Source organism: Zosterops lateralis (assembly GCF_965231275.1).
Source record: "Zosterops lateralis genome assembly, chromosome: 6".
NCBI lineage: Eukaryota > Metazoa > Chordata > Aves > Passeriformes > Zosteropidae > Zosterops > Zosterops lateralis.
In genome coordinates, this window is record NC_139761.1 from 7,969,645 (window position 1) to 7,986,652 (window position 17,008).

General features: G+C 39.8%; 1 protein-coding gene across 1 annotated transcript in view; it reads left to right on the forward strand.

Moving 5' to 3' along the window:
- The window catches only part of JAG2 (jagged canonical Notch ligand 2), a gene marked incomplete at its 5' end in the record, with an annotated part of 68,154 nt that overhangs the window by 15,227 nt on the left and 35,919 nt on the right, over positions 1 to 17,008 (forward strand). Inside the window, 2 exons of the mRNA XM_083863593.1 lie at positions 10,474 to 10,528; positions 16,727 to 16,981. Of these exons, the coding sequence (XP_083719719.1) occupies positions 10,474 to 10,528; positions 16,727 to 16,981 (310 nt within the window). The remainder of the gene's footprint in view (positions 1 to 10,473; positions 10,529 to 16,726; positions 16,982 to 17,008) is intronic.

Sequence of the window (17,008 nt, forward strand, 5' to 3'; positions counted from 1 at the left end):
AGAATTGATGAGTTTGGCTTCCTTTACCTGGAAGAAAAGCAGTTTCACAGAGTTCTGGAAGGGTATTGAGTTTCTGCAAGTCTTTTCCCAGGACTTGTTGGAGACCAACCTGCAGGAGAAGGTCTTGTGTGCTTACTGATAAAAGACTTCAAAGACTTTTTTCCTTGGAGAGTGTGAAAAAGTTCAAATTAAAAACACTTCTAGCAGTCAGTTTACCTCTATATAGGCATGGCTCCAGAAGGCCTGTGATATCTTAATTCCTGCTTCTCTACTCCTGTTTATTTTGGTCTAAAATGTTTTCCTGAGGTCACTAAGGATTCTGATCTCTGCTCAAATTCTGAATCTGTGTTGTCTGAGGCTGGGGCTGAGCCTGTAGCAACTGTCAAGCACACCAATATTGAGGTACACCCAAATGGCTAAAAGGATGCATTTACTGTTCCCATTTATCAGGAGTACTCCAGGGGTCTGTTCAGAGTGTCTAGAAGCATCTTTTGGAAATCTAGTTAATTACCCTGGTTTGCTCTGAAGAGACTGGTTCTTCCAGCACTTTGTGTCTGGGATCTTGTGTAATGACAAGGTTTCTTTATGTGATTTCAAATTGTGTTTTATGGAGAGTAGTGTTGTATTTGGGGTGGTTCAATCAACTAGAGGAAGTTCTGTAGCAACTCTGTGACTGTTTTTTATTTTTTATTCCCTTTCAGCTTTTAAGTCTTAACATTTTATTTTAGCTCTTATTTCCAGGCTGTCACAGATGCTCTTGCCTTCACAGCTTTCTGTGCCAGTCATGCTAAACTAATCTTCGCCTTTCCTATTCTTTTCTTCCCCTAATTCTCCCTGGAGAGTAAAGATGATGTTTTGAAAGCTGTTTTGTTCCTTGGGCTGGTTCCTGAGTGGCTGAGAGCCCTAGCTTTTAGTGGGGGAAATATTTCTTGCATACTCTTCAGCTGGTATGGAATAACATGTGTGGCTGCTGTGACACTTGGCTCAGTGACACACGTAGATGGTGCAGAATCACTTTCTTAGTGCAGGAAGGTTAATTAGGAATAGCACTAGCCTTCATCATAGAAGCCAGCAGGGGTTGATTTTGGCTAGTGTAAATAGAATAGCTAAAGTTTGGAGGTGAATTGTGAAATTTATTATTTTTCTGTGTAAACCTTAGTTTTTACCAGTCTTCTCCAAAGCAAGTAGTGATTTTGTTATAGTTAAAGCAGGATTTTTGTCACAAATGCGCTGACAAATTTTTGTGTGAAAAATTGCTATGAAATCATTAAGCTTTGTGTTTCACTTGACACTTGTCAATCTTCTTCTAGTGAAATAAGTGCTTGCTGTATTTGAGCATTTCTGTTGTCTTGCCTTGAATGACAGTATGTTCTGCTTTGTGTCACCTGATTTAATCACTATTAAAAGGCTGTCTGGATTACCTTGTCCTCAGGGGAAGTTTCAGAAGCCTACAGTCCTCTAAACTTTTATTCTGAATAATATCTCCCAGTTAGTAGCTTTAGCTCAGATTGTCTTTTTTTATTTGAATTGCATGTGTTGCATTTACTGCAGCAGTTACCTGACTGAATAGCATGCATGGGCTGGTGGTTTCTGCATTTGTTCTATTTCATGTGACATTTCAGTGAAAGGAGAATATTGATTAGATTTTTCAATTATGTCGTCTTCTGTCATGGTTTTCAAAGAGGAGTTCTGCTATAATTATAAATCTGATTTAGAATTTTGCTTTGTTTCTTCTGGCTTCATTTTCTTCCTCAAACACTCTTTGATCACAATTTTGATTATCCTGGGATAGATGGTAGTGGCTCAGGCAGGCGTGCAAGATTCCACAATGTAATCGTTTTATGAATTTTAGCACTGTCTTGTTTTAATGTCAGCCATGAGAAAAAGTGAAATTCTTGCTTCAGAACCACACTGTACTGGAACTGGAGTTCACAGAATGTAAACAAATGTTCATTGGACGTTAAGAGCAAGAATATACAAAACTGCTTGTCATTGTCCCTAGCTTTGTTTTCAACCTGAGAGCCTCCAGAAACAGTTGTGGTTGGTCTCTCCAGTTTACCCTTGGACCCACAAAACTCTTAAAAACTACTTTTCCCTTGGCCACCCAGGATCTGTTGAAGCATCTGTCACATACTCCTGTTATGGGAGTTTCCAGGCTGAGGAGTTTTGGCCAATTCTTTAGTTTCTCTCATGGAAATAACTTGATTCTTTGCTCCTTCTTCATGCATTTCTCTGGGCCTTTGATTTCTACAGTCACCCTTCTGGAAGATTTTTTATTTTTCTCTACCTTCTTTTCCTATCCAGGAGGCTCTTTTCAACAGACTTCTGAATATTAAGTAGTCAAGGCATGGGTAAGAGTGGGAGGCAGATCTCTTACTGTGATCAAAGAACTTGTGTTGAGTTTTTGAAGGGAACTTGCTTAGCTGGAAGAAGCTTACATGGCTTTGGTGGATTGAAGGAGTAGCTGATTATGGTTATCAGAAGATGTATTTAGTGAAACCTTGCTTATCAATACAGATTTGCACAGAAGAACAAAGTCACAGGTGTCATTAGCCTAGGGTTGTGGCAGGCTCTGTGAAAATTAGTTTACATTCAACAAGGTTGGAAGTTAAAATGAGATTTGCAATGCTGTGCTCCTACTACAACAGTTAATCCAAAGAATTCTGAAAGATGGAAAGAGAAAAGAGTAAGAAGTTGTTTAAAGACCACCTAAAATGTAATTGTTCTAGTAACTAGAATAAAGTTACTGGTCATTCATCTAAGATGAAGTTGATTATTTTTTCATAAGCATTACACTTGCTTATTCAATTGGGAAAAAATAATCTTTCCTCTTTGATGTATTGATTATTTTTATAAGGCAGTACTTTTGTTGAGACTTGTGTCACAGAGGAGCTGCCTAGGAATGGCATAGGCAGAATGCATTTGCAGTAAAAGAGAAGTGTTTCAAGAAAACTGACAGCTTATAGTATGGATTGGTATTAAACATTGATTTTCTTGTTCCTTGCTGGAAAATCTCAAGAAAGGCAAGTTATCATGGGAGTCCTGAATAGCTGAATTTTCACTGATATTTTTTTTTGTTTGGTTCTGAAAGTATATGGAAAACAGATGATTTCTAAGTCAATCCTATGGTATTTGCTGAAATTTAAGTGGCCACAGTTGGCAGCTCAGACTTCACAGTTGGAACTTAATCTCTCTGAACACAGCAGAGATGTGTAGATGCTGGAATCAGGGGAAGGGGGATGGATAGGGTGGGGATGAATAGCAGACAGCTATAAAAAGCAGAGGCAAGCATTACTTCTGTTCCCTTGGACTAGCATTACTGCTATGTGTGTAATGGTGAAAGGCACCCCATTAAATTAGGGAGGGGATCTTCTAGGGGCTGAGAGCAGTTGAGCAGATGAGCTCTTTTTCAGATGAAGCTCCCACGTGATGTCTGTCTGGTCACATCTCCTGCAGGTTTTTTAAATGAGAAGCTAATGACTTGCTCCTGGTGCTGTGAAAACTGTTCCTGGGATGCCTGTTTCCTTTCTCCTCAGGGATGCTGCTGCCCTGGCTGCAGCAGCTGTCTGACAGGTGCTGTGAGAGGTCAGGGCCAGTGCTGAACCAAATGTGCCATCTCTGACTTGCCATTTGTCACGAGGTTCACTTGGCTGAGATGTGCTTTGTGTTCCTAAGTTACAAGAAAGTTGTGGACTCTTTTTTCCCATGATTTAGCTTCTCATATGTAGATGGATCTCCAGAGGGCTCTCACTGTGCTTTTATGTGGTCTGAGGTTGACTATATTAATGTCCTGCCTTGAGGAGTTCTAGTCTGTCATGGTGTTTTGGGCTTTTGTGAAAATGGGTCACTGTTTCCTACAGGCATTAGCTAAAGCTAGTATGTGACTTGAGATGATTTTAAGAACTCCACAGCTGAAATGTTTGCTGTCCCATGATATATAAAGACCCCTTCACACTGAGAAACTCCTGTTGCATTCTGCCACTGCAGGAGGATCAGAGTATCTTCAGACTTTCACCTGAAGATCTTACTACAAGTGTGTTCTCTGGGAAGGTATGTCAGGATCCTGGTAGTTTGATCACTCTGGAGAGAAGCATGCTGCTCCTGTTTCATCAAACACTAGGCACTGCCAAATAGGTGTTGTAATACCCCTTTGAGTTCCTCCTTTAAGTTGTTTTATCTTTCAGATGCAGCTGGTTGTTGGTAGGATTCTTCCACCTAGTTGCTGGGTAATTTTCTTTGCTTGAAGTGAGTCTCTACCTGGGTGTTAAATTTGATATATTGACTCCAGGACTGACTCTTATTCACCTGTTGTTTTTGTGTTCATTTTGCAATGAAATGATTCTTAATAGTCTAGATTTCCCTCTGCCACCCCCATATGCACACACACTTACACACCCCTCCAGCTTAGGTTTTGCTTAATTTGGTGGAGGAGTGGAATGAGTGTTCAGACTCATGTAGGTGGAGATATCAGCCTGCTGTCTATTAATCATGGCGAAAAATAGCCCCTCTCACCCCTCCCTGATTTTGCAGACTTCCTAAAGATTGTCAGGTGGGGCTAATTCACAGAGTTCTCCTCACACAACAGTAGGGCTCCAGAGTTTGTAAACACCATCTTGCTTTTGTGACTGGGCCAAGAGGAGTATAACTGCAGTAATTGCTCTCAAATAGAAAACTTGGACTTGCTCAACTGCTTTCTGCTGCTGATGTTTGCAGGACTCTAACCCAACCTTCCACTCCTAACAAAATGGGGTTGTTTGGCCCTGGTTTCCAAAAGGAAGGCTTTGTTTAGGACTCACTATGCTTGCTTTTTAAATGAAAAATTAAGATGTAGAGGATGGTTATCTTTATGATTTGCATGGTCTCTGAATTCAGTAGATAAGCTTCTTGTGGCTGAAATATCCTTCAAGTTTCAGAAAAAGCCCCCTACCCTGTCCCTGCCCCCATGTTCTCCCCAAATGTGGATGATTTACTCCTTCAGTAAAGGTCCCTATTATGACTTTATAATGTTTGTTTCTAAAAGATAAATCTGCAGACTGTCTGCCCTTAAAATTGTATTGACTATGAGTCCTAGATCTTAGAATCTTTCTTAGTTTCTTCTTTATTCACTTTCCACCTCTGGGTTATTCATGAGGAAGTTATATGAACTTGCTGCAGAGTTCCTGGGGAAGGAAATGGAATATGCTTGCCTTGAAGTCAGCTTTTTCCATGGCAAGCAGGCTGCCTGGGGGAGGGGGAGAGGTCCTGAAACACAAAAAGAGGGAGGGAAGCCCCCAGACTTGTGCTTGTCTCACTTGACTCAAAGTTTCTTATGAAAGCAAGTATGAGAATTGGCTGTGCTGATCAAGACTTAGTGGACTTGGCTGCAAGAAATACTGGTGATGGCTTGTTCCAGAAGTTACAAAAATTAACCTGCAGTAAGACTAGTAATATGCTATCCAGTGTTTGGACAGCTGAAATGTTTGAGTACAAATGTTTCCTTTGCTTGATTGAGGTTTGAAAAAATATAGTATTGACTGGAGATGAGACCCTGCATTTACTATGTGACTGTAGAACAGGAAGATAAGTTTAGGAGATTTTTTTTGGGAGCCACTTTTTTCTACATCATAGCTGATTCTTGAAACATTTTTCCATGTAGAAAATCCAGTCAGTCCTTTTACTCAAATGAAATTAATTTTTTTGTCTGTTAGCATAGAAGTTATAATAGAATGTTATTAATGCAGAAAACTTCAAGTATTTGTTTCAGCTCAAACCTCACCTTTGGCATTTTCAGACTCTGAGTTGGAGAATCTAAGTTCTATATCTGACTGAAAATGCTGTCATCAGATTGATCATCTGTCTTGGGATGAAAATTCTGACATGACTGGTTTGCCAAAAACACCCCTACCTTTTGAATGTTGATTTGCAGATACCAGGGTGACAGTAATAGTTCATGAAAAGACAGTGCCAAACCAATATTACAGGTCTTGTTTCCCCCTCCCCAGAAAGGAGGTCGCTGGGATAGTGTGGGGGAGTGTTTTGTTTAGTGTAAACAATGGAATAATGCTTTGAAGTTGCTTGTGTCAACACCAATCCTGAGGAAAAAAACACGACTGAGGCAGAGCATCACCAGGATAAACAGACTTAATTTGTATCTTTCCAAGCTACTTGGCATATCTGTTTAGTTAACTCCTACGAAGTGGCTCTTGCATAAGCTGTGCTCTTCTGCAGAAGTGCACTGAGGCTCTTTTGGCTCGTAGCCTTTAACACCTTCTGAGCTTTGATTTGATGAGCACAAATGATGATGCTGTGTGTTTAATTTTTTCCAAAAAATAAACTTAATCATCAGAGTCAGTAGAATCAAGTCTATTTCCAGTGCTGTATATTCCATGATCCATCCCCTCCCCCTCAAACTTGTGCCATGGTCACTTTAACAATATTTTCTAAATATTTTCCTAATACTGTTTGAAATGAACAACATATACTACTTCAGAAAGCTTTTTGTATATATCGGAGCAGACTGGAATATGCATGTCCTGCTGTTCTATTAGCCTACAGCAAGAGTTGTGTGTGAGTTAAAGAAGCAGGTGTGGTGATGTGTCTGTGTATTATGTGCGAGGCTCATGATTTTGGGGCATTCTTAGGATACTTGTGTAGTGTCTTTTGTTAGATTTATGCATGAACTTGAGCACACTTAAATCAAAAGTCTCTGTGGAGAGCATGTTCTTAAATAACTTTTGAGCCAGTCTGTTCGTATTAAAGATACATCAAAAAGCCAAGACATTGCTGGATGATGTGAAGAGGTTAAAGATTTGCTGTATGGGTAGTCCTTAGGTCCTGGACAAGAGCTAAGTAAATGCAAGTTCTGATGCTGTTTTCTGTAAGCACAATTTAAGAAAGATGTCTGGTGTCAATGTCTCTGCTATAGATGAGTTACTTGCAGCTGGTGTCAGTAGACGAGTTGGTTAGTCTGTGTTAAGACTTTCTGTAGAAAAGTTCAGGTGTGACTAATGTCAGCTGATGGCAGAGTTTTCATAAAATGAGTGTGGCCAGTATGAAGCTGAAAATATCCTTTAAAATTTATATCCATTAGTGTTATTAAACTTCAGTGCTTACTCTGGTTATTAAGGTAAGGTTGCACTCAAGGTGATTGTATGGCTGTTAAAATTTCCACTAATAAATCATTTTGGTAGTAAAATGTGCTTCTGATAGTTGAGCATAACTGGCAAGCTCTCAGTGCCACATATTATGAACATATTTAGTAACACAGATGCTTTTTTATAAGTTTTCAGCTGTCATTTTAAAGTGAAGTATAAAATTCAAAGACATGTAAGCAGATCTGGTGCAAGACTTGATACATGTGGTAGTGGGCAGGACTGTGGTTTTTTTGAACAAGTTGGTTAAGGACCAGTTTTCTCTTTTGAGGTGTAGTAGTTGTAATGTGATGATCCATTGCACTACCACAGGGAGGAATTCCTCTTTCAACTTATTGGCCAGCTGGAGATGAGGAAGGGTCACAGGTTAGGTTGGTAACCTTAACTATCTTCTCTAGAGGTAAAATAGCCATAAAAATCAGTTTTACAGTTGCATTCTTGCTGTGTCTGTTTGGGATTTTTAAAGGCTGACTGTGTAAACTCACCAGAGAGCAGAAGCTGCACAACTGAGAACTGTCCCAGCTGAAACTGACAGTCCAGTAAATACACATTTGTCTATCAATACTGTGTAGTGCCACTTGATTAACATCTCTAATCTCCTGCAAGCCCTCCTGAAAGGTTACACTCCAAATGCTTGTTCATGTGTGAATTGCCAAGTGCCAGCCTGGTCTGCCATAAAAGTAGACACAGGGAAGTGAAAGGATTTAGAAGTCTTTATCTTGTCTTTGTTGTGTAGGTTCTTTAAGCTTACTACAGGAGGGCTGTGGTTCTTGATGGTGGCCAGTGGGAGGATGGTCAAAACAGGTGCTGGATACAAGGCCTGTGGGACCTGGGACTTGCAAAACCAAGAGGTGGCAACATGAGCTGTGTGGGCTCCACATTTTGAAGGAGCAGCTCTGGACCAGAGTCGGAGTTGCTCATCTTGTATTATTAAGCTTTTAAAAGATTGTAAGGCAATATTTTTCTGCTCCAGGGACTACACCAGCTTAGACCATGAGGTCTGCCACCAGAGCTATGGCATTTCTTGTTTTAAGCATCTTAAAAATGGGTAGAATGCCTCTTTATCCCCATTCACCCTGTCCAGCAGGATCACACTGAACAGTGCATTGCATGGAACTCTTTACCCACAAAAATTCCTTAGCATTGTGAGCACGGATACAAGTCTGCTTTCAAATGATGTGATGGGAAAGCACAGATGACTGCTAGGTCTGTTTCCTACAGCAAGTCCATCTTAAATTTTTTGCTGCCTTTTGTGGGCTGTCAAATTCAACAGCCAGTTTGCAGTAGGAAAGATCAGCCCTTACATAAATAAGTAAATGGACATCTGGAGGCACTGGAGCACTGGTCTATATTATAATACAAATCAACGGAACACAGGAAAACTCAAGGATATGTTAGAAGATAAGTAGTTAAAAGTGGAAGATGTGGATAACTTTGGACCTTGCACTGATTGGCAGAATTCTGCCTGGATTAGTTCATAATTTTGATGCGAAGTAAAGAGACAGAAGTTGCCGGATGATGATGATGATAGAGCAGTATTATATAGAATTTATTTTCTTAACTATTCAATGTATGGTTGTTTTTTTTCAGGTAGCAGTTAGGAAGAAGGTTGCAGGCAGTGTTTTCAGAATAGAGTGGAATCCTATCTGCTTCCCTAAGTGCCGAGACTGGGGAGTGCAGGGAGTTGGAGGGTGAAGTTACTAAAAAGCTCCACTAATGTTTGTTGTGAAAAAAGCAGTGGAATTGACCCAAGTGTGTCTCTGTCCAGTATGGTCACTGCTGAGCTCCCTTTTCCCTTCCTTTCCTTAGTCTAATCTAAATAGTCACCACTAAACCTGTTTCTGTTTCAGTGATGTAAAATCATCTCCCTAGTATATGTCTGAAGCTGAAAACACAGTAGAAGGGCTTTTTTTCAAAGGCCGAGTTGTCGTTTGTATGTTAATGTAACTGAGCAGTAGGAAAATAAGCACTCAAGTGCATTTTTGAGTAGAATGTTCTCTGCTGTAGGCATGAAAGACCTCAGGCAGTGAAACTTTCTGCTTGGGGTGCTGCACTGATCCTATTGCTGCTGCTGCTCTAAAATGGGGAGGCCTCGATGTTATGATCAACCCTCTTTGGTGTGGAGGTGGGGAGTGTGTAAAACACATAAGGATCTATCTCGAAATAAAAACACACATCTCTTGATGCAACAGTAAAATAGTCCTAATTCCCCTGTGAAAGATGCCTGAATTCTTACATAATTCTCTTCCAAAGAGGGGCCTTGCAATTTCTTGACTGAATGTCCCCATACCTGTGTCAGTTTATAGATCTTGAGACTGTGAACTGTGCACACATTAGGGCATGGCTCTGCACGAAGATGTGTATGGGAGGATTTCAAGATAGTAGTGCAATAACTCTTTTCTGTTCTTGATAGTTTTTCCTTGATTTTAAATGTATCTGAGAATCTCTCAATGTTACTTGCAGGACTTGGAAACTATCAAAGCTAGTGGTTTGACAGCTATTCTTGTTCAACTCAAAGCAGTTAAAAATTACCTGTATGCATAACTTTTTTCTAAATAAGTTTAGTATTTGAATATCAACATCTGTCCTACATATTTAGTCATAAACCAAGGAAAATGCCTGAAGCCTTGGTTTAGTGAAATAAAGCCTTCATGTTTTTTCTAAATTGTTTAGGAACTGTCTGAAATCATGGGTTTTTTCTTTCCTCAGGGGAAAGTACAGTACCAGGTGTGCTTACTGTAATAATTGTTTCTGCTGTGTCTTTTGTAGATCTGGTTTTTATGCTACCCTTTCATGAGAAAGTGTAAATTTTTGATAGATGCAGGATGAATTGTGTATTTCTTCTTTAGATATGTTTTTCTGTAAAATAGATCTGGTATAGGATTATCTTGCATGTGCTTTCTAAACAATGACTCTCGTTCCTTTTTAGGGGAGATTGTTCAGTTGTTTAGGTCTTAAATATCCCACCTGTTTCCCAAGGTTCTGAACCTCATTTCATTTAAACCTTTTTAGGGCTGCTTCTGAAAGGGATTTCTGTGGCTAAGCAAAGCTGAGAATTAGATGCAGTGGGAGGAGAGTAATAATAATTAAGTCCTCGATGTGTGTGCATGGAATGTTTTTGGTTTGCTGTTTGCTGTGGCTTGTCCCACAATTTTTAATGCTGTTATATTTCATGCTTTTGAGAAGATGCCTTCAAGGGCTTTCACATGACAACAGAGAAGTAAAATTTTCAACTGCTTTCAGTTGGCTTTCTTGTAGCAGTAATATCTGCTTATTTCAGATCAGTTTGTCTGGTTATAGCAGGTTTTTATTACTGTCTAATTGGTGTCTTGTTTTTTTTCAGAGGTCGTTCACATTAATATTAGAAGCATGGGATTGGGATAATGATACCAAAGCTGGTGAGTATTTATGTAAAGCTTGGAGTTTGTACTTATTCTGTGTTCTATGTGTTCAAACTGGGGAGGGGAAAAATTGTATCCTGCTGCCGTCAGCCATCCCTCCAAATCAGCTCTAGGCAGACCTGTTGTCCAAGTAAAGGGGATGTACAAATCCAAACAGTGAGTATTGGGTTAGGAACTGTAAAAAATTATGGCTATATAGAGAACAGAATGGACAGTTGTAAATAGAGGGTGTAATTAACACATGACTCCGATAATTAACTCTAAAATATTTACAAATGATGCTACACCCCCTTTTTTTTTTAAAGGAAGATAATCTGTAGAGTTGTTCAAATTCTCTTCTGTCTGCCTATGATCATACTATGCAATGATTTCTATGGTTTTTAACCTTATTCTGTTGGCTGTGTTTTCTTTACATCTCTGGTATTAATGTTGCTACAGCCCTTCAGTTGAGTTTGTCCACAGCCTTCTTGAGTGTCACTTCCTAAAGCTGGGTGTAGTATTCAAAATGAGGTGTTGTGTGCTGAGGCAGAGTAAGCCTGAATCTTGAATAAGTTTAGATAGCCTGCATGGTAACAGATTGGAGGAATCCTCTTGAATGCTCTGTTTAAAATATACTATGTGATGTTGATTAATTTAAATGGTTTCCAGCTTAGGACTAATTTATCTAGGGGCAGCTAGTACAGCAAATATTAGACTATTCATGCCCTAGTTTCAGGGGGCAAATCAACTCATGAGATGGTGTAGAAAGGGCTGAACATGAAGAAACAGCCTATTCTGCAAATCATCTGTATGCATTCAAGTGCTGGATTTAATTTTTTAATTAGCTCCTTAATAAATGATAGTATTGTAACTTTCTGTTTAATTTTTAGAACTTGCAGAATCCACTTGCAAATCTGTAGCTTTAAACCCCAGTTTTCTTTTAAATACACATGATAAGAGGACAGTCACCTCAGGCTTGTGTTAGGTCTTTGTCATATGCTTTTTAGTTTAACAAGCTCTAACAAATCTCTTTACTTGCATTCTTTTTTTTTTTTTTTCCCTTAACTTCAGGCAAGCAGGATATAGAGTGTCTTCTGGAGGCCCAGTGTGCCATCTCCTTAAATTAACAGTTTCTATGAACTGTGGGAGAGTGTATAAGTGTCAGATTACAGTTTAGCTCTATGAGAAACTGCTGATGGAAAGTGAACTTCCCTTTAATTTAGGCTGCTGGGGAGGTACTGCAAAGCTGTATTGCAGCTGAAAGCTTGAAGGCTTGTCAGATGAATTTAAGAAGGCTTTCTTGGCCTGTAATTTGGCAGAAGACTAGCTAAGTGCTTGTCTTGGTTAAATGTTTCTGTAGTCTGTTTTCTGATTCTGTGGTAGGGATGTGTTGCTTTACTATGCTTCAATTTTGATTTTGGATATAGGATTCATAGGCAGAATTCCTTAATGCTAAAGGTTTTTCTTCTTTTTTTTTTTTTTTTTTTTTTGAGTGATCTTGGCAGCGAATTCTCCAGTAAGTTTTGCCTTGTGAATCTGTCAAGATGCAAAGATGCTTCTCTTGTATTTTTGCAAGCACCACTGAACTGCCAGACAGGCACAGATCACTAAAAATTCACTTTATAGAGAAGAAGAAAGGGAATTCAGCAGCTTCTCCAGAGAAAAGACAATATCTGGTCCTGGAGGGGTGAGGTGAACGTGAAAAAAGAGAATGTGGAAAGGGTGACTCCCTGTCCATCCTGAGCGCTGTGCTGATCTGGGGATCAGGTTACATGTATCTTCTGTTGCTACTGTAAGATAGATTAATCAAAGTAATTGCCAGAGTCTGTTTATAAGCTGATTAATTAGTTCTAGAGTCAGGTTTTGCTTTCCTTTAATGGGGATGAGTAAGGCTGAAAGTTAAATGTAGGGTCTGTGATCCAGCTTGGACTCTAAAGTGGGTATTAAAACCCAAAACAACCTGAAACCCCCATCCAAAACAAAACAACCTCCCCAACAAAATAAAAACAAAACAATAGCGACAACAAAAATAAACAACAAAACCTAAACAAGACAACAAGCAAACAAAAATCCTCTCCTAAAACCTAGAAAGAGAGGCTTCCAGTGAACAGCCTGAAGGTTCTAGAACATTTGTCCTGGTTCCCTCCCTGTGTGTCCAAGCATCCTGCATTCTTCTTGCACTCAGTGGAGGCAGGGGGGCTCAGAGCTGACCTGTGAATTACTTATCTCAAGAGCAAGTCTGCCATGGCAAATGTTTCCCCTGTACAAAATCTTAGAGGATTATGCAGCCCTGATTCCTGAACTACTCCTGTTTTTTCCTCCTCCTGTGGGGCCAGCAGGATTGGCTCGGGGGTAAGCTTGTGGCAGTGTAGTGTTACCACTTGTTTGCTTTGGGAGGGTGGAAGAGGGGGAGAGGAAACTGGCTTAGATACAAAGTCACTGCAAAGGGCCTGCTGACTGTCATCTGTCACAGCAGTTCCCCTTTCCAGGTAAGTCACTTGGCTGGGCAGGTTTCAGCAGAGGTCTTGGCAATGCCCAACCCAGCCCTGCCTTGACAGAGCAAGCTGGCATCTTCAGGTGTGAAGTAACTTTCCATTTAACTCTGTTTCTACTGCAGGGGTGCAGTGATTGCTTTCCTCCTTTCCGTTAACCTGTAGGAGAGTAATCTGTCCATAGTGCTTGAAAACATTCTGAAGAGAACATGCTTCCTGAGATGGGCACCTCCTGCTCCTTTGGATGTAAAGTTCATGTGATGTGTTCCCTCACAAACAACTACCAGCATCACCTTTTGTACAGCCCTGTTGGCTTGTTGGGAATGCCTGATCTCTGGCAAGGGTCAGGGTGCTGATGGGCAGTGTTCTTATTTGTATATTGCACAGTTAAATACTCTTCAGATATGGCTTTCTCTTCAGAAAATCAGATGTTCTGGGAACATTCATTAAAGGACTACTTTTCAGCCATCATCTCCTTTTATGTAAGCATCTGTACCACTAGCCGCTTTTCTAGAGCGGCTTGTAGAAAAACCACTAATGAGGGAAATTGCTGGAGGGCTGTTGGTGTGTATCTAAGTTTGAGTAATGAATACTGCTTTTTTACCAATAGCCAGACAAATTCAGTTATGCCTTTACTTAGGGCTAAAAAATAATAAATATGAATCCTTGAGGCGAACTTCTATGGCAAAGTCAGATGCAGGGAGCAAACCTGTCTCATCAAAACAGGTGAAAGAGTCTGAATATCTTCAGACACACTTTGGTATTGTGGGGGAGGAAGGAGAAACCTTGACAAACACGTTCCTCCCTGTGTTTATAGATCTCCCTGGAAGATGCACCTTCCATGTAGGATCAGTGTTAAATTTGAAGTTAAACAGAACTCTCATACTTACTCTGGTAGTTAAGAATATAGTATTAGAAATGAAATAGCTTGGAGCTGCTTCATGCATTTTGTAGCTCAGGGTAAATTATTTGGCTTGCTTCTATGTAGGCTGTTGAGCCCTACTTATACTGATACAAGCTTGAGAAAAAGCCCTTAAGACTCTGAATACATTCCTTTTTAGAAGAGCTTGTGAAGATAAAGTTTGAGTGTTAAAAAGACCACTCTTGGGTTATTTCCCCTGTTCTTGACCCCTGGTATCAAGAGGTCTGTTCTGCATAGGTATATTTGCAGTACCTGTAATGCTTGTTCAATGTAGCTGGGTCTGATGAATCTCCATTAGCCTGAAGATGCCTGATAAGGATTTTATTATATAAGCCACTCCTTTAATCTCAGGACCTGTTCTTCAGTCCATCTGATGCACTTTGAGGAAACACTTTCACAGCAGTGGCTGCTGCAGCTGTTTATAAGGAGCCTGTGTTGCTTATAGCAGGAAAGAAGCTCTGTAATGTATATTTACTATTTGTTCACTTTTCTTTGACCATCCAGTGATTCAGCATGTTTTCCTTGATAGTTTTTCAGATCAGTAGTCATTGGAGGAAAGTAAGATTATTAAAGGATGCTGAGATCTGCCCAGGGAAGTGGTGGTGTCACCATCCCTGGAGGTATTTGAAAGACATGTAAATGTGACACTTGGGGACTTGGCTTGGTGGTGGCCTTGGCAGTGCTGGGTTAATGGTTGGGCTTTGATGACCTTAAAGGTCTTTTCCAACTAAAAAACCTCTGTGATTCTATCTAATCGTTAAACTTTCAGTGGGTCCTGGTGTGATAAGTATTGTGTTGGTCAAAAATAAAATGTAGGCAGCCTTTTCTGTCTTGCAAGTGCTGCTGGATTATGGAGGAGCTCATGCACAGGAATGAGAGTTAAAGAGGAGGGATGGGCTCCAATGTGTCCTGGCCAGCCATGAAATGTTTTATGCAGTCCAGTCCAAGCAAGCATGACTTAGAGCTTACACATGGCAATGCCACTTTTAATGACAAAGCAGAGAGAGATACAGTGAGGTCTTAATAACTGGAGTACCTTTCAATGCTTAGTTAAAAGGGGTTCTCTTTAAGTTCAGTATTTTTAATTTCAAGAGGAAACATATTTATAGAAGCTTGAATAAAAGATGCCAAGAGAGCAAGATACTTTGGAGAGCCTGATACTTCTGTAACTATTCTTTTATCTTAATATTGGAGGGACTGAAAACTGTCACTTCAGTTCTTTTACAGGCTGAGGGAGAAATGCCACTTTGCTAAGATATGCACAGGATTCCTCTAAATTGTCAGTAACATTCTGGTTGAGAAACAGTCACTCCTTGGGTTTTGTTTTCTAAACATGAGGTTAATGAATTCTAGAAAGCAGCTGGGTAGGTAAAATGTGTCGGCTAAAGGTGGTAGCTTAGTATTGCTTGCTGCTACCAGCTTGGTGTGCTCTGTATTATTAATAATTTGAACTTCAGGCTTTATCTCACTATCATCTCAGCCTCTTGCTGTACACAAGTTTTTGGTTATTAATTTCTTTTAACATGTACTTTACATAATCTTTATTTAAAGAAAATGGGTGCTGAAGCTCTGAGCTGACAATATCATAGCTATTTCATAAATGTGTATGAAATTAATATGTTGAAGTGAAGCTTCTGTACCTTCTTCTCATCCTTAAATAGTGTTTGCATTTCCAAATGCAACTTGCACTCACCTAGAAAAGCTGTCCAGCAGGGTGGTACCAGATATGAATGGTGAACCCATTAGAAAGCTTTTGTCACTGGTGTTGCTCAGTGTCTGCCCTTACCCCTCACTGAGCTTTGCTTATTCTCAATATTTGCTGAAGCAATTATTTCATCATTTCATTGTACTGGCTATAATTGTCTCATCTCCTGGTATTGAACCTTCTATACAAAAAATTACATGAATGAAGGTACAAAATGGATATTCATGTTAATGAAAATACTTTGTGTTGGCAGTTTCTATGATGTTACAGCCTAGAATCCTCTTGTCCCCTGGGATATGTAATTCTTTGTGTAGGTTTGGCCTCAGTGAGTCTGGCAGTAGCAGAGCTGCTGCTTTCCATGGGGACAAGGCAGGATGCTCACAGAGTGTGCTGCAACAGAGATCACAGTTATCAGGAGTTTCACTGGGGGTGAGGATAAGGAGGATACAGAGCTGAGAATGGCCCTTGACAATCATGAGTTCACTTGTTTATTTCTTCTCAAAATGTCAAACACTAGCTGTGCAGTGTTCTATAGAACGGTAGTTAAAGATATTTTGCCTTTATTTTAGAGAGAATGATAAGATGGAAACAAGCTAGTTTATGTATATAATGTAAGCCTACTAGAGCATTCATTATTCCTCAGTATTTTTGCAGCAAAATGAATATAGTGTGTTTTCCTTTATTTTTAAAATTAAACTAGCAGCAGAAAACTTTATCTCAGCCACGAGATTATGCAGATCTTGCAATTTTATAAGAACAAAAAGGAGTCAAGAAGAGCCTCAGATCAAGATAAAGCTGCTAGTTGTCAGCATGTGGGTGTGGTATGTTTGGCCGCCTTGAAAAATAAGCTATTTCCTATGGATTATGTTCCAGGGTTTTTTAATATTTCCTTTGGGACACTTTTTTAAATTGGCCTTCCTGTAATGAAGTTTGCAAGGCAAAGGAAAATTCAGTTATACAGTAGATCTTTATCATCTTAACATTTTCTTTACTTGCTTTTCCCTTAACCAGTTGAGTACTTCTGATTGGATTCCATATGTCCATATGTGTGCTATCAAACTTAACCCCCTGTTGAATTTACCTTTCTTTCCAAAAAGGTGAAAACCTGTTAATAGAGCGAGTGGCACATGCTGGCATGATCAATCCTGAAGATCGATGGAAGACCCTACAAATTAATGGTCCTGTTGCCCACTTTGAAGTGCAAATAAGGGTGAAATGTGATGAAAATTACTACAGTGCTCTGTGCAACAAGTTCTGTGGCCCTCGAGATGACTTTGTTGGCCACTACACGTGTGATCAAAATGGAAACAAAGCCTGCATGGAAGGTTGGATGGGAGAAGAATGCAAGCAAGGTAGTATGTTTCCTTTGTCTTGGATTA